The 25,351-nt window shown below is 41.1% G+C and overlaps 1 protein-coding gene across 1 annotated transcript in view; it reads left to right on the top strand.

The window, feature by feature from the left end:
- The window catches only part of MAN2B2 (mannosidase alpha class 2B member 2), a 943,157-nt gene that overhangs the window by 405,695 nt on the left and 512,111 nt on the right, over positions 1-25,351 (top strand). The window contains exon 7 of the mRNA XM_044062827.1: positions 3,825-4,023. Within this exon, the coding sequence (XP_043918762.1) occupies positions 3,825-4,023 (199 nt within the window). The remainder of the gene's footprint in view (positions 1-3,824; positions 4,024-25,351) is intronic.

Below are 25,351 nucleotides of genomic sequence, written 5' to 3'. Positions count from 1 at the left end.
ACCGCAACAGTTATCCCACTCCACAAAGGGGGAGCCAGGACGGACCCCGGAACTACCGCCCCATTAGTCTGACGAGCCTGGTCTGCAAGGCCATGGAACGTATCCTCGTGGAATTCATAAACAAAGACATTGGTAATCTCCAAACTCTGGGCTGTACCCAGTTTGGATTTGTAAAAGGCAGATCATGTCTCCTAAACCTGATTGACTTCTTTGAAGCAGTCACCAAAGCCATAGATGAGGGTAAAATGGTTCACACAGCTTATCTAGATCTCGCCAAGGCTTTTGACACCATCCCCCACTCTGGAATTATAGATAAGCTCACTAAACTAGGTATAAATCCCTAAGTCACAAGATGGGTTGCCAACTGGCTCATGGACAGAACCCACACTGTGAAAGTAGCGGATTCCAAATCCGACATCAGACCAGTGACAAGTGGAGTACCATAGGGTTCAGTCCTGGGTCCTCTCCTGTTTGGTATCTACTTCTCTGAAGTGCAGGCCAACACAGAAGGTCTTTGGCTAACAAAGTTTGCAGATGACTGCAAACTAGGAGCCATAATCGAAACTCCTAACGATGTGGACAAACTACAAAAGGGCCTCACTGAGACAGATACCTGGTGTCAAAGCCATGGCCTGAAGCTTAATGCCAAAAAGTGTATTGTCATCCTCTTTGGTAAAAACTCTGTACCCATGAACTACCACATAGCTGGTAGTCTACTTAATGCCGAAAATGTGATAAGACACCTTGGGACACAGGTGGACAGTAGTCTCTCCTTTGATAATCACATCGCCACAGTGGTCAGGAAATCCTTCTACGTGGCTCATCTCATCACAAAAGGATTCTCATCCGGAAAAAAAGAGGTAATTGTTCCCCTCTACTCATCACTCATTAGACCCATTATAGAGTACAACGCCCCGTTTGGTATGTACCTCACAAGACATCTACAACAACTGGAAAGACCACAGAAATACCTCACAAAGAGGATTACTGGCCTCAAACAGATGCCCTATGCAGACAGTCTCAAAAAACTACAGCTTTACTCCATCGCATATCGCCTACTCAGGGGCGATCTCTGCCTAACATACAAAGCTATGTCAAACCCAGAGCTGTTGGACATGCTCCACTTAAAGAAATCCCAATCCCTCTGAGCTACACGCTCTAGGGGTCTAAACCTTGTCACCACAATAAACAGATTATGCTGGAGGGATAGATTCCTGTCCTAGAGACTTCCCATACTCTGGAACAGACTACCTATCTGTGTCAAACAGAGCTCCTCATTAGCACTCTTCAAGAAAAATCTTGATGATTGGATGGGAAATTGAAAATTCACCCCGGGGATCACTTCTGTGGCTCTGCTTGACAGGGGCACAGGAAATTAATTTTCTTGGGTGGCGAAAGCCAGGGTACATTTTTTGGCTAGGCTTGTATGGGCCCTAGGGCCGATAGCCTAGTACCTACCTATGAACCTTCCCTGTCTTGGAACACAACAAGCTGTGGCACTGCAACACAGTGGATCCTGCCAGTGGTCGCATCATGGCAATTTGACCCCACCACTAGAGAAGGTGATCTGCGAGTTCCACATCCTGTCTTACTCGCTTCACATGATCCTACCCCACAGAGTTGCAGAGTACGCAGCCACACCTTTACAGTAAACAAGTGTCAATAAATAAATTGCTCTTAGTTTGTTATACCCTAGAGTATCCTAATTGTGGCTGCCATGTTGACATGATTTTATTACTCTTTGTCATAATAGTATTTAATGGAGGGAAACACTTTCCAGGGTTGTAGTCTTATAAATCCATATAAAGAGGATATTGTACACATCTAATTTTTTAGTGCATCTAGCAAGCTTGTTATTTGTTTGGTTTCTTTTAATCATTGCTGTTTCAGTTATTTTATTTAAGTAGATGATGCTTCTTTCCTACTCAATGTCTAGCATTAAAAAAAGCTAAATGGCTTATAAAGACTAGAAAGAATAATTCTGTATGATTTCACACCAAATGGTGCACAGAGAAACTGCAAAACCAGGTTCAGGCAAAAAAAAAAAAAATAATGATAATACTTTAATAGTGTTTTCTTCGTGTAGAACATTTGGAATAAATGGAAGAAAAGGCACTCTGTGACTCATGTGAGTGCTGTCCTTTAAGCTGATGAATCGATTTGAAATGAAGGTTGTAAATAAAATTATTAGTAATAAAATGACAACATGAAAGTCTGGTAGAACACTGTATTCCCTAAAACTCCGTCACCTTGGCTCACAAACCTTTCAAGTATTGGAAGTAGTGCCAAGGGAAACATTTTGTCTGATGTGTTTACTGGATTTTTACTTTGTCATTTTATTGTTTTATATTTTTATATTATTTCCATAAAAAGATGCATATTATGCCAAAAATAAAAGGAAGATATAGTGGCGTGTTTCCACTGCATTTATATGTTTTTTTAGATAGAGCTATTTGACAGTCCATCTGGTGACACAGAGGTTTATGTCCAGTTTTGTGTGTTTATAATATTCGAGTAGGTATTGTGTCAAAAGCCCTGGCTAGGTCATTGTAGGTGGTGTGCACTGTCTTAACCTCATCAATGGCCTTGGTGACCATCTCAAAGAAATCCACCAGACTGAGCAGACAAGGACCTGCCATTGATAAAACCAAAGTGGGTTGGGTCTAGAGTCTGGAGATTTCCATTGTCATTGTTAATCAGGTCCAGGATTATCCTTTCCATAGCTTTGCATATGACGCTAGGCAGGCTCATGGGTCTGTTGTTTCCTGGATCCATTGATGGTCCCCCTTTTTGCAGAGGGATAACTGTTTCTGTCCTCCACTCTACTGGGGACAAAGCCCTGAGACTGTAGTTAAATAGTAATCCAAGTGGGTCTGCTAGGTCATGTTTCAAGCTATTTAGTAGGCACCCTGGGATTCCATCAGGGCCCACTGATGCCTTGTTTGTCTTTAGAGAGTGCCGTGATGACCTGTTCTTTTATGATAGCAGGCAAAGGAATAGTAGGGGGTATTTCATGGGGAGTTACCGGAGGTAATGAGGGGTGAAATATGAATTGAATTTATTGGCCGGCAGGTTTACTGTTTCTTCTGGCTGGGTATAGGTAGTGCAATCTGTAGCCAACTCAGCATATTGTTGAGTGTCTCTCTTAAGATTTCAGAAATAACTAAACAATGCTCTGTGGTTATCCTTTGCTTAGGAGGCTAGTTTAGTGTCGTATGTAGCCTTTGTGGAATTGACTAGATCCTTGATTTGCCTGTTGAGACTAATGAGGGATTTTTTTCTGTGTTGTGCACCCTCACACTTGCTTCTAGACAAGAATTTTTTTACTTCTGTTGTATAATCTGTTTATGCCTGCGGTCTGACCATGGTGACTTGATTTTCCAGCTAGACCTGGATTTAGTTTGCTAAGCTGCGGTGGTATAGCGATAGCATTGTTGCCTCACAGCAAGAGGTTCTCCTGTTCGATTCATGGCTGGAGTGCTTTCTGTGTCGAGTCTGCTTGTCCTCCCTGCGGTCGAGTGGTCTCCAAAAGACATGCGTGAATGGGCGTGCCTTTGCTGAAGGTTGGGCGTCGGGCTGGCAACTCGGCACCATATAAAGTCTACTGCCAATCATTAGCGGACGGAAGTTCCGCTGTGGCGACCCCTAACCGGGAAAAGCCGAAAAGACAAACAAACATAGTGAATATGTTAGTTAATTGTACACTTCAGGATTATTAAATTGTTAATTAATGATCACTAAATATGGATTTATTCTATTTTTTAACAATCTAACTTTTTACTACTGTTCCATATATTCTAATAGTTTATTTTTTCACATTTTAGGGTTGTGATAAACAGTTCTTTAATGCATCCGTTCAGTTTGAGAACATGGATCCACTGATAGATTACATCAACAAGTTTTCTGACTTTTTTGGAGTCACAGTGCAGTATGCAACACTAAGTGACTATTTCCAGGATCTTTATCACCAAAATCTCCACTGGGATGTCAGGAATGATCAAGATTTTCTGCCGTACTCCTCAGGTATTTAGTTGATTTAAATTTGCTTTCATTGAGGTCTTCTTGGAAGGGGTATGCATGCAGCATATTTAACATGCGACTTGTAAGCAACAGTGACAATTATCAGAATGTATGAAAAGCTTTTATATGCAGGCTGTGTTTAGAAGCCCTTGAGATTAGCTACAAGGTGTAATTGCATCGAACCAAGTGAAAAATAGCTAGTATCAATCTAAAAAAGATAAATTTCCATGGAATAAGCTTGTGCCTTAGTGCAAGCAATCTGTACCATGTGACATATGTGGCTGGTAGCCAGTGATGTCCTTCCATGTCATTGTTGCATTATTCTTTACTCAAGGGGTCTCCTGCCAAGGGTCGCCCGATGTCCGGGCAGTATTCCAAAGTCTTATGAATTTAAGGACATTGTTTGCCACATGTTAGCTTCCTGCTCATTGTGTAGCATATTAAGGTGATGTACAGGCATGCATACCTCAGAACTTCTTTGCCCCCAGTCCAAATGCCATCTTTGATCATCTATATGAACACTTCTTCATCTGCTGATTACCAAGCCATTTCAAATAAGTGCCCTGCCAGGGCTTTTTCTTCTTATCTTTGATTTCTTTACTTTTGTTGTGAGGTTACATGTCATCTAGAAAGGGAAAATTTCAGTGTGAGAGACGGATTCACCATAAGGACTGTCACGAGCAGTGTTACTTTTGCATGGGTGCTTCTCACGATCATACATCATGCCCAATTTGTCAAGGATTTGTCCTGAAGACTCTTCATAGTTATCTCTCCTCCATATCTCTCTATCTTGAGAACCAATGTCTTAAATTATTGGCGCAAGGTGCAATGGCAGAATTGTCCTGGCCTGGGGGTTAGCCATCTGCCAAGAAGACCAAAAAAGGTGAGCTTCGGCTGCTGTACCACCTCCCCTGAACATCTTTCTTGAGGCTGGTGAAAGGCTGGAGGATCGTCTGGTTATTCCATTGGATTCCTGTGTTGCGACCGCCTCAGAGGCAGGAATGGATCTGGTTTCTCACGTCCTCTGAGGCTGTGCAGATGTCCATTACAGATGTTGAGTGGGAACTGTGGCTGATCATATCTGAGGGATTGAGGGATGTTCCACAGAAGATTCTTGTTAGGGAGAAGAGTCCTACTAAGTTGACTGAGTGTCAGCAAGGGTCCTAACCTAAGATCTTTAAGGTTGACGTCCCTTTGAAAATGAAGCAGAAAACAAAACATATTTCCTCTGCTCCTAAGGATCCTCTGTGTGAATGGCAGGACTTCAAACAGGGGTTATTTAATGCACTCATGGCCTTGCACCCCCCCCCAGGGAGTTTCTGTATCTGCCCCCCCCCCACCCCACCCCCCGCTTAGTCTTCTACTTCTCTTAAGAGGTCTAGGGAGCATAACTCTTCTGATGAGGACTTGGACTCTGGAGAACAGTTTTTAGTGTATTCCTCTCAGATTCCTTCTCCATTAGAATATGGTTCTGAGTCCAGATTCTCTCTTTGAAGAACTTTCCTTTGGGGATACTATATCTTGAATGATGTTTTTTTAAATGCGACTTTACCCAGGTTTCTGATGTCCAGAAGAGGTATTATGAACTTCTACAGAAGCATTCTGCTTTCCCCCTTGTCCTTGCCGGACACTTTTTCAGCAGCTTCTCAGGCTCCTGATTCTTAGATCCCAGCCTCTAAAAACCCAATAGGTTTTATAAGGTGCTTAATGATTGTGTTTTTTGACAAATGTCCTTCTGCTGACCCCTCTGTTGCTTCTGTTTCTTCAGACAAACCTTCCAAACTGTTGCCTTGCATTAAATTACTTCCTTCTGACAAGGATAGTATGGCTGTAGAAGGACTGGGCAAAAAGGTGCACAGTGCTGCTACCTTGACCTTTCGGGCTAATAATTAGCAGACCCATATGTGACCAGGTATGCTTTAGCTCTTCTCTTTCAGGCTTTTCAGGTTATTTCTGACCTTCTTGACTCTGAGAGCAAGGCTTTAGCCCTCCTTTTGCTGGGCTCATTTTCTCAAGTGGCCTGTCATTCTATTAAATGTAATCCTGATACAGCTTATGCTTCTTCTAGAGCTTCTGCCTTTGATTGTCCATTAAGATGTTATTCTTTCATTTGCTTCTAACCTTTGCCTAATGATATTAAGGCTAAATTGATGGATGCTGCTTTTGACAATAAAAATTTCTCTGGTTCTGCAGCTCCTTAGCTTTTTAAGTATGTGCAGGAGAAAGGTAAGGCCCTGCAGAAATTGAAACATATTTTTGTTTTACCTGTTCCCAAATATAAATAAATTATCCTCCTAAGCCTGCCTTTGTATATAGACCATCTCATCATCCTCCCAAAGTTAAAAAGGGTACTAGGAGCACTCCTTCTGCCAAGTCTACTTAGACGCCTACGTCTCAGGAGCCTCCTTCTCCAGACAAGCCAGGTTCTGTCTGACTACCTTCTTCCCTCCCTCCTAAAAGTCAGGTTCCTCTATTTCTTCATCTTTCCCTCTCTCTTCACAATTGGTTAAGGATCATTCAGGATTCTTGGGTTCTCTCAGTTATTCATCAGGGGTATTTTATGGTGTGGAAATCCCTTCTTCCTTTTTTTGGGCATTCCTCAATCTCCTCCAGAACAGCTACTCTTTTTTCCAGATGTACGTCAGAGCCTTTTTTCTTAGGGTACTATCCAAACAATATGTGCTTCTCAAAGGGGGAAGGGGTTTTATTCCAGAATGTTTCTGGTTCCTAGGAAAGAAGGTACCTGGAGACTCATTCTGGATCTTTCTCCACTCAACACCTTTCTAAAGGTTCCTTCCTTTTGAATGCTGTCCCTTCAGCCGTGTTTACTCTTTTACCTCAGCCTTTCCTAATCTTTCTGGATCTCAAGGATACCTATTTCCACATTCCTATTCATCCCTGTTTCAGGAAGTAATTGCATTTCTCTGTTTCTTCCTTGCATTTTCAGTTCTCTGCTTTGTCTTTTGACCTGTCTACTGCCCCAAGGGTCTTCACCAAATGCCTTGCTACTGTGATTGCCTTTTGCAGGATGAGAGGGATGCAGATTTTTCCTTACCTGGACAAACTGCTCATGCTGGCTTCCTGTTCAGAGATTCTGCTTCAGCACCTCCATTATGCTATTTGCCTCTTGCAAAGTGTAGAGTTTACAGTAAATTTCCTGAAATCCTTCCTGACTCCTTCTCAGGATCATGTTTTTCTCGGTGCAGACTCTATGCTGGCATCCCTCCTGCCTTCCAAGGCTTTGACTCTAATTGCATTTTTTTAGTCCCTTCTTCCTCAAGTCTTAGTTAGATGGCTTTCACCATTCGTATGGTTCCTGTAGCTGTGCTCCATATGAGAAAACTACAGTGATTCCTAAAGTCATTATGGCTTCAGCATTCCCATCCTTTGGACTTTCTAGTTCCTCTTCTTCCATGCCTCAAGCTGGGGGTTCAGTGGTGGATTCATCAGCTGTCTCTCAAGCCAGACCTTCCTTTTCAACTCCTCTCTCAGGAACTTTTTTTGGATGCCTCAGATCAGGGTGGGGGCTTCTTTCGGCCCTGTAAAGGTTCAGGGCCTTTGGTCCCTTCATCAGAGGGTAGAGCATATCACCTTCAAAGAGATGAGAGTTCTCTTTCTTGCTCTTCCAACCTTCCATAATCTGCTTCTTCCAGGGCCTCTCAAACTCTTTACAGATGACAACACCACAGTGATGTGGTACATCAACAAGCAAGGGGGTACATGGTCCTGCCTTTTGTGTAGATTAGCTCTTCAGATTTGGGATCTGGCTGTCCAGTATCAGGTGACTGTTCAGGCTGTTTATATTTTTTCAGAACAGAACCTTGTGGCAGGCTATCTGAGCAGTTCAATAACAGAGTCACGAGTGGATGCTTCAAAAGAGATGTTTGTTGGACATTGTCCACCAGTGGGTACTCCTCAGGTAGATCTTTTTGCCTCTCCTCTGAAAAGACAACTTCCCCTCTTTTGCACCAGAGTCCCACATCCTCTGGTGTAAAAGGTAGACACCCCTTTTCTTGAAAGGGGGTGTTTCTTTATGCCTACCCTCCCCTTCCTCTCATACAGAGGGTCCTGTTCAAGTTAGAACAGGACTCTTCCAGAATCTTGTTGCCGACTCCCTTTTTTCCCTAGACAGAATTGGTTCATTCTTCTTCTGCGCCTAGCAAATATCAGTCACCACAAGTTACCACATAGGTTAGACCTACTCACACAAAACAAGGGGTCTTTCAGACATCCTCAGTTGTCCACTCTTCACCTGACACTGTGGGTGATAGGATTTTGATCCCTTTTAGGCACATTTTTATTCTGAGGACATGCTTCAAATTCTGCAGGAGATCAGGAAATCTGTTACCAGGAAATTTTATTTGTCCAAATGGAAGAGATTTTCTGTTTGGTGTGTTGCTCATAACCTGGATTCACTTTCTGTGGAAGTTCCTTTGGTTCTGTCTTATATGTGTGAATTGTTCCATGCTGGGTTGGTATACTGTTCAGTTAAAACTCATCTTTCAGCTATTTCTGCTTGTCTGCCTTTGACTCCTCCTTTGTCTTCTAGATTTGAGGTAAAAAATTTCTTAAAGGCGTCCTTCATATTAGGCATTCCTGGAAGCCTAATCTTTTTTCATGGGACCTTAATTTTGTTCTTGAAAAATTGGCTCAGGCTCCTTTTGAGCCTGCAGCTTCAGCTTCCTTACAGCATGTTACTTGGAAGACTGTTCTTTTGGTCCTTAGTTCAGCTAGATGGGTGTCTGAGCTTCAGGCCCTTATGGCTGTCCCTCCTTTTTTACTTTTTCATAGGGACAGAGTGTCTCTTTGTTCTAATCCTTCTTTTATGCCCAAGGTGGTTAATGAGTTTTCTTTTAATCAGTCTACTTATTTGACCACTTTTTCCCTTCTCCACAGTCTGCTAGTGAGAAAGTTCTTCACACTTGGATTTGCACAGACAACTTGGATATTATTTAGATAAAACTAAAGCCATTCATAAATCTGAGCAACTTTTTATTTCCTTTCATCTGAGGTCTCTAGGTTTGGTTGTTTCTAAGCAAACTATTTCTTCTTGGCCATTTCCTGTTACTCTTTTTCATGGGAAATGCCTTCCTCCTCCCAAGTTTCTTCTTGAGCTTTTGTACGCTACCTTGAGTAAAGAACACTGAAACTGTGACATGGAAGGGCATAGTACAGTTGTATAAAATCTTAACATAACAATAGATATCCTTCCCTTCACTGTTGCAATATTCGCTCCTTCCCTTCTCCTTCCTTTTCTTTACCTCTTTTTGTTTTATTACTTCTGGATGCCCGTGTTCCTCCTTTGCTCCTTGGACTGTTGTTTCTTCTGGGGCTATTCAGTTCTGAGATAGGTACAGCCGTATTTCACTGTTATGCCCTGCACTGTGAGCTAGGAGCATGTGTGTGGTGTACAATGTCCTTAAATTCCAAAGGCTTTGGTATACTGGCTGGAAGTTGGGCTGCCCTTGGAAGGGGTCCCTTGTGTAAGGAATACTGCAACAGTGAAGAGAAGGACATCCACTGTTATGGTAAGATTTTACAAAACTGTATTTTCACAGGAGAAACTCAGCAGTGCTTAAATAGCTGTATGTCTCAGTTTTATACCTGAAGGTGCAGGAAGAATATAACATCATGTGCTGTAGCTATTCTGTACAGCTACAACAGTTAACTGTATTATAGATTTTTCTTCCGACCATATGACTAATGCCTGTGACACTTGCTTCCTTTTCTGCTGTCAGCAAAATGTCTGGATCTGATGCAAGAAGTCCTCCATAGTGGGTATGCAATTGAATAATTCTTCTTTGGGACTTACTATATTGAGACATTTTTCTGTTTAGTTCCCACACATGAGACATCATACTTTTTCCTTATCAGCAAATGTTGTGACATCACGTACTGGACTGGGAAAGCATGCCTAGCTGATAGACACACCAGCTCTTTTCTGCTTGCACATTTTCTTGTCCTGACTGTCATAGAATATTTCTCACATTCAGTACATAAAAATCATATGCCATCAATATGCTCTTTTCTACCTCTGTTTCACAACCCAAGACCTGTGTTGGCATTATTTCTATTGTTTGGAGTAAAAGCATGTGCGTTTTGTTGATTTATTTATTTTTCTATCTGTCCATGCAACTTTTTTTTTTATATATTTGCATTTGTAAACCATGTAGGTGCACTGCTTTGAGGACACTTAAGGCTATTCAGATTATTATGATTTAGGACAATTAAATCTAGATATAGCAATCAAATTAGTACACGCATAGTTTACAGGGTGTTGTTAAACTAGTCCCACTAATTGAAAGCAATCATCATAAATTAAACATAGTATAATAAGTAAACTAGTACCACTAATTGAAAGCAATCATCATAAATGAAACATGGTTTGCAAATTCTTCCTACATTTTAACAGTACAAGTGATAAATGAATGATTAATTTTGCATATATTGTAGCCTAAAATTAGAAAGTATTGATTACAGTGGTTGCATTGTACTAAGCCTCTATTTTTTAATCCTTTTTTTATCTATGTAAGATAATTTTCATTTTTGAAGCATAGCTACAAGCAAGTAGCATTAATGGATTTATTTGCATAATGTATTGTCATTCAAGTAGTATTAATGGAATTATTTGTTTAATGTGTTATTTAGATAGCATTAATGTGTTTATTTGCATTACATTATACTTTTCAACCAGGTTTTTCAAAACATGCACATTTATTTTCTTCAGCAGGTGAATTTTAAAAAGTTGTGTTTTTAACAAGATTGCTTGCATGTGTAATGGTTTCAGGTAACTTGAACCATCTTGCTGGAGGTATTTTTGAGAACAAACTATCTGGTGTGATAGTGTAAATGAAGGTTGGTAAAGCAGTGTATTTTCTTGGTGTCTAAATGAGTAAGATCTACTCCTGAACTGGAGCTTGCTCCTTAATGGAGGGTAGTAGTAGTGTATTAGTTTGAAAATTATGTATAACATAAAGCTTAGACAGTATTTGGTGAGCAGTTGACCTTCCTTATTGCTGCACAGTGATATTCAGCAGGAGAACTTAAGTGAACAAATCATAAGAGTTTATTTTCCTCTTGGAGAACGATTGAGTTTTACAAGGAAATCAGAAGTATAACTGGAGCAAGCGTACTCCAAACCTAGCATGAAAGCATTAAAGCATTAATGGCAACAGCTTGATGAGCTTCTATACTAAATAGTTATTAGATTTTGTAAGCTACTTTTAAATGGATCTGTACCCTATGTAATTGCATTTCTACTTGTGTATGGAAAGCTATGAGCTGATACAAGCCATAAGTACCCTTGCTTATATTCCACATATATATGTGGTCCTAGAGGGTTATTCAAGGACAGTAGCTAGGTCTAGGTACGTATTTTTGCAGGCCAAACCTGCAGCATTATAGACTTTTTAGCATTTAAAACAGCTTGCTTTTGGAGACCGTTTCAAAATAGAGCTGAATCAGTTTCTAGCAGGTGTTAAGCTCTGTTCAGCAGTGACTGCCTTTAGTGTTTATGTCATCTACATATGATAAGCAATTTACATTTAGTAGGTGTCAGGGAAGATTATTTATCAAATGTGAGAACAGCAAGTGGCTCAGAACTGACTGTTGGAGCACTGCTGTTGTAACCATCAGTTTGTATGTTATGGGAAGTACCAGTAAATATTCTTTTGATTAGGTAGTCTGAGAATCAGTTACTGACATCAACTGAGAAGCCACAATGTTTCAGTTTTTGTAGTAGGATACTGTATATGACTGCCTGAAATGATGTTTTTAAGTCCACAAAGATTGAGCCAGCAAAGTGTCCTTTTTCCATATCATTGAATATTTCCTTTGTTAAAATGTAAATAGCTGTTGAAGAGCTGTGTTTAGTCATGTAACACTGTGCTGAGTATCATACTTGTAGCCCTGCCACCTGAAGACAAGGGAAAGAAACATTTAGTTGTACCTTCTGTCTTGTAAGGTATTGATGGTTGAGTGTGTCACAGCAGGGAGTAGGGTGGGATTGCTTGTCCATTTGCTTGCTTATATATGTGTTCTTACTATAGCAGAACACTGATCCCAGTGTGCTTATTTCAGGCTCTGCCCAGGGGTATACAAAAACCCTTATGGGATCCCAGGTAGATGCCTCGAATGAACATAAGTAAATGTCTAATCTCCCAAGCCCCTACTAAGGATACCAGAACTTATCAGAGATTGGGATGCATGGCTAGGCCTAAAAAGGCCCCAGTAATCATTAGCTTAGTGCACATTTATGAACATATAAGAAGATGGATATGATGATGGCTTGGTGGTAAAATCTCACCTCTTAAACTTATGTTTTTTATGAACATATAAGAAGATGGATATGATGATGGCTCAGTGATAAAATCTCTGCCTCCTAAACGTATGGTTTAGGGTTCACTCTTGACTACCACTAGCTGTTCCCATTACTCAGTGACTGTTGAATTTGCATGTTTTCCCCTGATTGCATGGGGACTTCTCTAGTTACTTCATTTTCTTCACAAAAACTGAATAATTATCTACTCGGTACGTGTGTGTGTGTATGTATATATATATATATGTGTGTGTGTGTATGTATATATATATATATATATATATATACATATATATATATATATATATATATATATATATATATATATATATTTACTGCATATTTTACCTAAACACAACTTACTTTAAAATATCATCATATACACAGTTAGCCTAACCTCAGCCTATACTTTGTAAAACTACAGAAAATAATAATAATGACTGAAGACAAGAAAAGAGAAGCCATGCCAAATAAAAGCAACATGAGTAATGTATTTCAGGGAAGTGGGGGGCTTTGTATCTACACCCCTCCCTTATATGAGTTTATAATAGTCGCTCTACATTTTGATAAAATATGCATTAGATGAAGTGGGTTCTTCATATTACATTTAGATGAAGTATGTTTTAGGTTACCTTAAGCAAAATCCTCAAACAAGGGTAAAGCTCCTCAAATGCAGCAAATACAAGTAAATCTCAGGAAAACAAAGCTGAATGAGGTAGCCACCACGACCATAAGAAGCTGACCCTTTATTTGTTGTAAGGTAATAAAAACGAACAAGAATACATCCAGTAAGCTCTTTCACATTCAAGTAGAATGCTTCATCAGACTGTTAACTGCTCAAACCATTAATTATCTTTAAATACCGTATTGTTTCATTGACAAACCAATCATATTACAGCCTCATGAATATTAAATAAATAAAACCATGCTGTGACTGTCTTTCGTTTGTCCCATATTCACGGTTTATAAAATCTTTCAGTGTATTGAATATAAGAAATATAAATACAAACAAATAGATTAATTTCATATTAATATTTAAAATGCATATATATATCAATGTGGAAATATATATAAAAAATAGATCTTATATAAAACCGTATATGGAACATATTGGTCTGTTGAAAAATATAGATATAAAATATACATCTAAAAAACATGAAATTGCATCTTTAAAAATATCAAATAACTGAAAATATATCTTAGCTCTATTGCAAAATCTTGATCAGAAGACATCTATATACGTCTAAAATATATCAAAACATAATTTATGTGAATCATGTATACAAAAGCAGATGTGAAAAGAAATGTTATCTAACTTGAACTCTAAAACTACTGAATGATGTTATAGGAATGCAAGATAACTGGTGGACATAACCTTAATTCTTAACCTATCTCTGGGTAGAGAAATCATTAATGTTTGAGATTCCTGGCTGCTAGAAATTGCCTTAAGGAGACCCTGTCATTGAGTGTGAGAATCACAACCTCTGTCCGCCTGTAGTCTCAATATCCACCTCATTTCTCTTTGTTCAGTATGATTCTTATAATTGCCTAACCTAACATTCCTATATATCTGCTCTAATACCATGAACCTAAAGCCATGTGTAGTGCCATTATTCATAATATGCTTTGCTAACGCATTATTCTCGTCCTCCTTATTTACTGCATATATGTGCTCTCTCACACATTCCCTTAAAGTTCTATTGGTCATGCCTATATGGAACGAATTACATTTAATGCAGGTAGCAAGATAAATCAGATCTCGTGTTTTACAATCGGCATAAATACTAAACTCATATTCCTTTCCTGTGTCTTGTGTGGATGAATTTGTAATCATTCAACATAAAAGGGCATGGATTACAACTTCTGCATGCGAAAGTCCCTTTTTCTGATGGATCTGGATGATTTCTTCTCACTATTTTCATAACATAACATACGTTTCAATGATTTAGTGTTTCTGTAGGTGAATCTGGGATAATCTCCTACCATTGTACATAGTTTCTCATCTACAGTTAATATATTCCAATTTTTTGCAAACATTTCTTTAATCTTCTTCTTATTATTAGTAAAAGATATTACCGGTTTGTTCATACATACTGCTTTTCCTTCTTTATCTAGTGTATTGACCTCATGATGTCTAAGATGTATGTATGGTTTCCCTGTAGAAGTTCTCTTCACAGTATTATCTTTAAATAAATGGTTTATTTCTTCTTCTCTGTAACCCCTTTCTTCAAACTCTCCATACATTGTCCCAGTTGTTTCATGAAATTTGGATTCTTTGCTGATAAGTCTAGATGCTCTTATTGCTTATCGGGGGGGGGGGGGTGCATACTGGTACGATGTAGTATGGAATTATTCCTACATTCTTTCCTATATAGCTGTGTTTGTATGGTGTCATCTTCCTTTATAATGAAAACATCTAAAAACTCTATTTTTACTGCTGACCATTTACCTGTCAATGATAGAAAATTTGTGGTTCCATTTATATATTCAGTAAATTCATGGAGTCTAGTTTCCTCTCCTTTCCACAATAAAAAAAAATCATCTACAAACCATTTATATAACAGAATATTCCCCTTGTATTCACTCCTTAGTACTTATGCATGTTCCCAGTATGCCATTACGATATTCGCATACGAGTTAGCACATGGGGTACCCATGACTACTCCCCTTTTTTTAGAAAATATCGATCATCATAAACAAAAACATTATTATTAAAGACAATGTCTATCAGCATGGCACATTTAATTATTAAATCTCTTGGTATATTTTCTTCTATTAAGAATAACCTCATGTATTCTATGCCTATGTCATTGGGAATCGAGGTAAACAGAGAATTCACATCCAAGGTTACCATGAAACTGATTTCTCTATTTTTCTCTAATATTGTATATTCTGAAAGGCTCATAACAAACTGTTGAGTATCTTTAACTATTGTTTCTGCTTTTTCCACAACTTTCTTCAACTTTTTCTCTAAATATATAGATATAGCTTCAGTGAGCCATCCCTTGCTTGACACTATAGGCCTCAACGGTGGATTCATGGTATCTTTATGGACTTTGGGTAGGCCTCTAAAAGTTGGTACTGTCGGTTTTTCTACTAAAAAATATTTGTATAAATCAAAATCAATCACATTACATAAAAACAGATTCATCCTGTACATTGTTAATGATCTTATTTAACTTCATTAAATCTATCTCACAGTATGCTTCCATATCTGCTAATAGATCTAGAATCTTCTCCTTATACGCAGATGTATCTAAAATGACTGTAGCCCCACCCTTATCTGCTCCCCTTATGACTATGTCATTATTTGATTGCAGTTCTTTAAGTGCCTTCTCCTCTTCTTTGTTAAGATTGTAAAAATCATGTTTCATGTTCTTATTATTATACAATTCCTTTAAATCTCTTTCCATCGCTTTCTCAAAAGCCTCAACCAAGGGATGTGTTTGTGGCATAAACACTGAAGGTTTTTTAAAACCAGCAGAAGCGTTGCTGTTACCATTATCAAACATCATTCTAAGATTTAAATTCCTAGTAAACATTTTTAAATCTATGACATGCTCAATATTATCAACATTTTTGGCTGGTATAAATGAGAGCCCTTTATTCAAAAGACTTTTTTCTGTTTCAGTTAGTACATGGTGAGAAATATTAATTATTAAGTCTGACTTACAGGTTGTAGAATTTTTCGTTGAAACTCCAGATGGTCTTCTGGTAGTTTGCATTTCTTTGGTCCATTCATTGGTGACCAGGGAACTCTTTGTTGTACTTGTATCGGTAAAGGGAAGGGCAAAAATCACTGTTCGAGTTCGTTATTGCCCTCTCATTAATTCCATTAAATTATTTTCTGCAAACATCTTGTGTCATAGCCCTAGAAGTACTGGGGTTATTAGTTATTGATGTGTTGTGAAGGTGTCGTCATTGTCCTTCATTTTCAATAATATTAGTGCTACTAGCCATCAACGTCGTCTCTCCTGTTTGTGTTGTACCTGATATAACACTTGTAGTGTTTGCAGTTGTGATTGTTTGATCTACTTGTGTATTTCCCGGCGTTGTATTTGGAATCCCCGTCACGTCTGAGATGTGGTTATTCAAAGGTATGCCCCTCTCTACTCTTCCCATTGGCTCATTGCTCCTTCTGTTAGCTGTAGATGGTGGATGGTTGGTGTCATTAGTTCTTCTTGGCTCCTGTGGCCAAGCGAAGACATTCCCTCTTTGAAAATCTAGGAAGTCTCTTTTGAGTTTCTTCCTTTTACCTTGAAGTAATCGATTTTCTAATAATTTAATGTTGGTACTGACATTAGCGAGTAGCTCTTCCATGTTAAGTTGTCAATCTCGCCTTCATTCTTGCTGGATGGGTTCGGAGCCGATCCTCGACTCCGACTTGGCCTAATACTAAAGCTCGATACCTATTTTTACCGGCTTGAGGCTATGCTGTGTCCCATAATGCTAGGCGTCATATACCCAGATCTCGTTTGCCGCTTCAGCTACGAGGTTGCGTTTTCACCGGCTCCAGGTCGTATTTAGAATTTTTTATAATTATAGTTAGTTTTCGATTGATATTTTTTCCTAGATTTTTTTCTAGTAATGTTAGTAGTCACCCGACTAGTCTTCCCACCCATTATTAGTAGTTTTCCTACTCTTTTTCCACCCTTAAGGTGGTTAGGCCTTTATCTCCCCCTTTTTACAGTAGTTTGTACAGTAGGTTTATACAGGTTACTTTACTAGGTGTGTGTGTGGAATTTTGTTTTATTGTAGTAACTGTAAGAGTGTCTGTCAAGTGTTGTGTGTGTGTTTGTATACTTGTTAGACTTTGTTGTCCCGTTCCTGTGGTATCATGTCTAAGGATACCAAGATATTGGGATTCAAGAAGTGTGACTCGTGCTGTCAGAAGATGTCTCTGACAGACGGTCACACTTATTGTGTGTATTGTTTGGGCCCTCTGCACCTGCAGGACTCTTGTTCCATCTTTCATGCTTTTAGCCCAAGAGTCCTGCAGGAGCGCAGAAATAAGCTCATCTTAAGGGGCTTATTGAAGCCTGAAGGTTCTCCTACCAAGCCTCTGTCAGGAAAACCTTCCAAGCCCGCCAAACCATCGACTCCATGTCCGGAGCCGGCGCCGAGCGGACCTTCTTCTGCCTCGTCGGTTCCGGCTGGAACCGATACATCGAGGCCTCAGTCGGCTCCGACCTTGGCGTCGGAGCCGTCTCCAAGCCGAAAGTTCTCCCGATCTCCCTCATTGGAGTCGGTCAGGTCGGCTCCAAAGTCCCCTTTGCTATCGAAGCGGAGCCATAGGTTTCACTCCTTTAGATCTTCCAGGCTTTCGGACCATGACCTCGAGAGGGTAGTCAGTAGGTTTTTGAAGTCACAGGCACTCGCCCAGTTATTGCATAGCCCGTCTCAACAGACAGCAGCTTCCCCAACGCCTGCTGCAGTTCCTCCTCCGACTATTCCTTCGTGCTCGGAGCCGGAGGCCGTCGGGGTTGGTACCGTGGGGGGCGTCGGAACAGATTCCACCCTTATCGGCTCCTTCGTCAGCTCCGATCCCTTCATTGGCTCCGTCCTTGGAGGGATTCAGGTGCCGGGACTCCCTTGTCAGTTCCGAGGGGGCGAGTGGCATCGGACCCTTGTCCGACCCCGTTCTCCCTCTCGGAGCGTCGGCACAGGTGAGCTTGGCCCCATCGGCCTCAGAGCCGTTCCTCTCAGTGCTGGGAGGAGCTCTCATCTCTTCGGAGCTGGGTCCCCCCTCTCTGCCTGATGGGGGCGCCTTTGAGGTCATGAGGAGCGTGCTGGCTCCTGTACTGGCGCCACAGTTGGCCCCATCGGCCCCTCCTTCCATGGTGCCTGCTTCGGCCTCTGCCTACCCTCCCGAACCTAAGAGTGGAGAACCAACGCTCCAGGTCACCCCATTGGGTGTATCCTCCTCTTCTGAGGCCTCCCCTGATCCTGCGGGGGAGCCCCCTCGGAAGAGGACATGCAAGAGGAAGCATGTGGACTCCCCGGAGTCAGTGACATCTGACACTGACCTGGATGATTCGGAAGGGTCCCCAAGGTCCCCCTCTGAGGATGTCTCATTTTCTGACATCCTAGAAATCCTTAAACAGAGGGGGAACTGGTCTGCCCTCAACGCTTCCGAGGACGAGTCGGTGTACCTGGACACGTTCGGTTCTCGCCCTTCCACCTCCTGGATGTCCCCGCCTTTCGACCCACTCATGGAGGTGGTGGCTCGGAAGGCGTGGACGGCTCCAGATACCATGGAGCCAACTCCCCGGAGGCCCACAAAATTTATTACAGCCCCTTCGGACAAGCAATTTATCACTAAGGGCATTCCCGTTGATGCCATGGTGGTGGCGGCGGCCACTAAGAAGGAGTTGGCTGACCCTTCAGTTTTCTGTTCATCCTCCTAATAAGGAATCTAGGACTATGAATAGGTACGGCAAGCAGATGTTTTCTTCAGTGACCTTTGCCATGCGTTCGCTGAATTATTTGTGCCATTTCACCAGTCTTCAGAGAGACCTTCTCAAAGAAACTAGGTGATACCTTGCAGGACCCATCAGCTGCGGGGTCTCAGGAAAAGATCAACTCCCAGCTAGGGACCCTGAACTCTATTGTAAACTCCTCCATGCGGCTCCTCTCCTATGCTGCCGATGGAGCGAGTAGGGCTGCAGGCACGGGCGTTGCTCTAAGGAGACATGCCTGGATGCGGCTTTGCAACTTTGCTGACCCCTTCAAGGCATCTTTCACGAATACCCCCTTTGACGGTTCTGCCTTGTTTGGACCTCAAGTGAAGGATACATTGACCAGGTGCGAGCAGAAAGGCAAGACTCTCTCTGCCGTAGGAGTCCGTTTTTGTAGCTCTTCTAGACCATACCCTAAGGGTCAGAAAGGTGGGAAAATGTGGTTCCACAAACCTCAGGGAGTACTGCCTGGCGCACGTGGTGAGCTTCCCTCCAGAGGCAGAGGAGGGAACAATAATAGACGCTGCCCGAGGGGCAGGGGGGGGTCCGCAGAATCAGCGTAGCAGTGAATCTTTCTCTTACAAACCCTTCCAGCACCCCTGAGGGACTGCCCGACTGTCCACCTTTGGAGGCAGTCGGGGGAAGACTATCACTGTACCCAGAAGCCTGGCATTCCCTCACGCAAGACAAATGGGTACGGTTGATCATATCCGAGGGCTACAGAATTCCCTTTACTCACACCCCACAACAGCCAAAAGGGCCCCTTCCAGACGTTCCACCCGGTCTGAGGGACCTAGCAGCACTAGAAATTTCAAAGCTGCTAAGAAAAAGGGCCATCCAGCCAGTCCCAGCAGACCAACAAGGATCCGGTATCTACTCCAAGTTCTTTTTGGTACCAAACAAGACAGGGGACTGGAGACTTATTTTGGATCTCAGCAGGCTGAACAAGTCTGTTCAAAGAACGAAATTCCGGATGGTCACGCTACAGTCCACTCTACCCTTTCTGGGTCAGGACAATTGGATGTGCTCTATAGGCCTTCAGGATGCGTACTACCATATCAAGATGAACAGGTGCTTCAGAAGGTTTCTCTGCTTCCGGCTGGGAGCCAGTCACTACCAATTCAGAGCCCTGCCCTTTGGCCTCACCACAGCCCCCAGGGTGTTTACCAAATGCATGGCAGTGGTTGTGGCTCACCTGAGATGACAACGATTCCAGGTGTTTCCATATTTAGAAGACTGGCTCCTTACTGCCGCCACCAGGCATCGACTACTCCAATCCAGGGATTACGCTGTACAAACGTGCAACGCACTAGGTATCTCTATAAATTTTGAAAAGTCTGCATTGTGGCCTTGTCAGTGTATTACCTTCATAGGCGCCGTTTTAAAAACAGTGGAGCTCTCAGCAAAACTACCCACACAGAGTTTCAGACATTCGCAACCATGTTCAGATCCTATTATAGGAGACCAGAGTCCAAGCCAGATTTGTACTAAAAAACACTTGGTCTCATGGCAGCAGCAATCACTTTACTCCCCCTAGTGCATTTTCATATGCGGATCCTGCAGTGGATGCTATTTTTCCAGTGGTCCTTTCAGCAGCTCCCATGTTACATACCATTCTAATCACTCAGTCATGCAAGACGCCTTTCTTGGTGGACGGTCTCCCCTCAAGTACTCCAGGGCAGACCTGTGGTCCTTCCTCCTCCTGTTGCCACTGTGACAACGGATGCCTCCCTGATCGGGTGGGGGGGAGCATTTCCGGGGCAGGACAGTCCAGGGCACATGGCAACCCTTCGAATACCACTTGCACATAAATGTCTTGGAAATGAGAGTGGTACTTTTAGCGTTGCAGGCCCTTCAGGACTCTCTACCCACCAGGACTATTGCAATTCAAACAGACAATATATCTGTAGTGTGGTACATCAACAAGCAGGGCGGAACCAGATCCTACCCCCTATGTCGAGAAGCACTCAGACTTTGGCAATGGGCGATCTCTTCTCAACGGTTTCTGGTAGCAACGCATATTCCCGGGAAGTCCAACGTCATAGCGACAGACTGAGCAGAGCCATTCTCATGCCTCACGAGTGGTCTCTCAACCAGACAATAGCGGAAAGAATTTTCAGAAGGTGGAGTCAGCCTTGCTGCGACATTTTTGCAATACCTCTAAACAGCAAGTGCACAGACTTCTTCACCCTCTTCCCTCTCCCAGGTCTACCCCCCAGAGATGCTCTAGTTCACGATTGGCCCCGGGGTCTTCTGTATGCATTCCCCCCTTTCCCTTGATTACTCAATTAATCCAGAAAGCAACTGCCTTGAGAGCCAGGATGATCCTCATTGCCCCTTACTGGACTCGACAAATTTGGTTTCTGTTCCTGCAACGCCATCTACTGGAGCAGCCCTGGCATCTGGAACCAGTGCCAGATCTTCTGACGCATCAGTCGGGCGGGCTGCATCAGTCCCTTCGATCTCTCAACCTCACAGCATGGTTACTCCACTTCCAACCCTAGCCAGGCTTCCCCTTATCTCTCAACCAGTTCGAGATATCATCCTCGCTTCTCACAAGTCTACTACTAGAAAGACTTATGCTAGCAAATGGAAGCGTTTCTCTGTCTGGGCAGGGAAAAAGCACGTGGACCCCTTTACGGCTCCTGTCCAGACAGTTCTAGAGTTTCTAGCAGAACTCTTTCGATTGGGCTCCTCCTCAGCTACCATCAGAGTTCAACTGTCAGCTATTGAAAATTTCCACGTTGGCTTGTCAGAGACCAGCATCATGTCCCACAAACTTTGCAAAGCCTTTTTAAAAGGAACCCTTTTACTTAGGCCCCCGGTTAAGGACCCTCCCCCACCCTGGGACTTAAATTTGGTACTGTCTTCTTTAATTCTTCCTCCCTTTGAGCCGGCGGCTTCTTGTTCGTTGAAGTTGCTCTCGTGGAAAACACTCTTCTTAGTAGCCATCACCTCAGCAAGAAGGGTCTCGGAACTTCAAGCCCTTTGCATTCGCCCTCCTTATCTTGTTTTTCACAAAGACAGAGTGTCACTTAGGACTAATCCGTCCTTTTTACCCAAAATAATCTCAGACAAAAATCTGAATCAGACCATAGATCTTCCAGTCTTCTTCCCAAATTACACCAATAGAGCTGAACGAAAGTTACATTGTTTGGACGTTCACCGCCAATTACGCTTCTGCCTGGATAGAACTAAGCAAATGAGAAAATCAAACCAGCTCTTCCTGTCTTATGCGGAAGGGAAGCAAGGCCAAGCAGTCTTTAAGGGAACTTTGTCCAGGTGGTTGTCCTGTCTTATCATGTTGGTCTATTAGTTGAGGAACACCGAACTTCCTACTAAGCCTAGAGCCCATTCAACCAGAGCTTTAGCTTCTTCAATAGCCTTTCAGGCAAGATTGCTGATGGATTCCATTTGCGCAGCGGCCACTTGGGCCTCTCCTCATACCTTCATTTCTCATTACAAGCTTGATATGGCCTCCGGAAGTCGGGCTGATTTTGGTTCCACGGTACTCAAGAGTTTGTTCCATTGAGCCATCCAGGATTTAGGTGCTAGGGACGCTGTCTCATCCAGCAAGAATGAAGGCAAGATTGACAACTTAACATTGAGAAGTTATGTTCTTACCATAACGTTCCATGTTAGTTGTCTTCTTCTCGCCTTCTTTCTTGTGTCCCACCCTCCATCCCCCTAGCCTGAGAGAACTAGAGTACCTTGTGAGAATTATTGCCGTCTCAGTTATTTCACCAGCTAGCTCCCTTGCTCCCTCTTTTTTGCTAGCTATTCTAGAGGGCTTATATTTATATATATTTATATATATATATATATATAGATATATTCTTCTCCTTTTTGTATCTATAATTAGGTGGATTGTTCTCTGTTGTGGTGGGACATATATGTCCATAGTGTTAGCTATCAAACGAGATCTGGGTATATGATGCCTAGCATTATGGGACATAGCATAGCCTTGAACCGGTAAAAATAGCTCTCGAGTTTTAGTATTAGGTCGAGTCGGATCCGAGGATCGGCTCCGAACCCATCCAGCAAGAAAGAAGGCGAGAAGAAGACAACTAACATGGAACGTTATGGTAAGGAATATAACTTCTCAATTTCTTTCACTGACATTACCAATTCTAGTTCAGACCGTATGCAAGTTGACTCTGCCATTAATTCATTTTCCAACAGCAAATACTGCTCGATTAACAGTTTCATATAATTAAAACTAGTATTAAGGTTAAGTTTTTGCCACTTACTCAAAAGGTCTGGGTACATGTTGCCAAAACTAGGCATTTTTAAAATACTTAAACCCCTTGGAACGATTTTGAAACTGACACAGGCTTCCATGTGTTTGCATTGCCATTGTGTCTGTTTCAATTTCTCTAGGGTTTGTTCTAATCTCCTTGTTAACTGTAGAACGTTTATATTTCTGTTAATGTCAGCATTACCCCTTTCTTTCTTTATTAGTCAAGTCAGTCTTGGTAAACCTTAATAATGGATTGCTTTCCGCATGTATAAGTTTTTTAAACGTAATGTCATTGTTTTCTCTTACCGAACCATTCTGGAGCGGGTTGAAATCACAAGAAGTACTTCCAAAGGTCCTTTCTGTCATGTCCCTTGTCCGTGAGACAAAATCAGTAATGTACCTTAAGCAAAATCCTCAAACAAGGGTAAAGCTCCTCAAATGCAGCAAATACAAGTAAATCTCAGGAAAACAAAGCTGAATGAGGTAGCCACCACGACCATAAGAAGCTGACCCTTTATTTGTTGTAAGGTAATAAAAACGAACAAGAATACATCCAGTAAGCACTTTCACATTCAAGTAGAATGCTTCATCAGACTGTTAACTGCTCAAACCATTAATTATCTTTAAATACCATATCAAGTTGTAATCAATGCCCTTTTATGTTGAATGATTACAAATTCATCCACGCAGACACAGGAAAGGAATATGAGTTTAGTATTTATGCCGATTGTAAAACATGAGATCTGATTTATCTTGCTACCCGCATTAAATGTAATTCGTTCTATGTAGGCATGACCAATAGAACTTTAAGGGAATGTGTGAGAGAGCACATATATGCAGTAAATAAGGAGGACGAGAATAATGCGTTAGCAAAGCATATTATGAATAATGGCACTACACATGGCTTTAGGTTCATGGTATTAGAGCAGATATATAGGAATGTTAGGTTACGCAATTATAAGAATCATACTGAACAAAGAGAAATGAGGTGGATATTGAGACTACAGGTGGACAGAGGTTCAGGACTCAATGACAGGGTCTCCTTGAGGCCCCTTTTAGCAGCCAGGAATCTCAAACATCTCTCTACCCAGAGATAGCTTAAGAATTAAGGTTATGTCCACCAGTTATCTTGTATTCATATAACACCATTCAGTAGTTTTAGAGTTCAAGTTAGATAAAATTTCTTTTCACATCTGCTTTTGTATACGTGTTTCACATAAATTATGTTTTGATATATTTTAGACGTATATAGATGTCTTCTGATCAAGATTTTGCAATAGAGGTAATACATATTTTCATTTATTTGATATTTTTAAAGATGCAATTTCATGTTTTTTAGATGTATATTTTATATCTATATATTTCAACAGACCAATATGTTCCATATACGGTTTTATATAAGATCTATTTTTTATATATATTTCCACATTGATATATGTATGCATTTTAAATATTAATATGAAATTAATCTATTTGTTTGTATTTATATTTCTTATATTCAATACACTGAAAGATTTTATAAACCGTGAATATGGGACAAACGAAAGACATTGTCACAGCATGGTTTTATTTATTTAATATTCATGAGGCTGTAATATGATTGGTTTGTCAATGAAACAATATGGTATTTAAAGATAATTAATGGTTTGAGCAGTTAACAGTCTGATGAAGCATTCTACTTGAATGTGAAAGAGCTTACTGGATGTATTCTTGTTCGTTTTTATTACCTTACAACAAATAAAGGGTCAGCTTCTTATGGTTGTGTTGGCTACCTCATTCAGCTTTGTTTTCCTGAGATCTACCTATGTTTTAGGTTAACTATAGTGAACCTGTATATATATCTTTGTTTGTGTGTGTGTGTGTGTGTGTGTGTGTGTGTGTGTGTGTGTGTGTGTGTGTGTGTGTGTGTGTGTGTGTGTGTGTGTGTGTGTCATTGCTTATATACATGTACATTGAGGCATTAAATGATGCTTTTCTCACTGAGCTTCCTCTGAAAATCAGGCTGCATTAAATGATGCTTTTCTCACTGAGCTTCCTCTGAAAATCAGGCTACAGTCCAGAAAGACATCTGGATAATCAAAACCTGTTTTATTTATTTAATGTTATGATTTTTTTATTTGTTCAAAATTATTAAGTAGCTTAGAGCACTGATTAAAGTGAAACATTTTTAAGCCAGCCTGGGATACAAGAAGAAAATAAGTATAAATATGAAAAGGAACTTAATGCCAAAATTATAACAGTGCAGCATACTTATTTTTTGTGGATATAAGCATCATAGAAACCTATGCAGTTATTCTGCAGTGTGTCATGAAAGGC

Source organism: Protopterus annectens, chromosome 2.part1 (genome assembly GCF_019279795.1).
Source record: "Protopterus annectens isolate FY-2018-M chromosome 2.part1, PAN1.0, whole genome shotgun sequence".
Lineage (NCBI taxonomy): Eukaryota > Metazoa > Chordata > Ceratodontiformes > Protopteridae > Protopterus > Protopterus annectens.
Note: the sequence above shows the minus strand (reverse complement) of the source record. Positions and strands in the feature narration are given on the sequence as shown.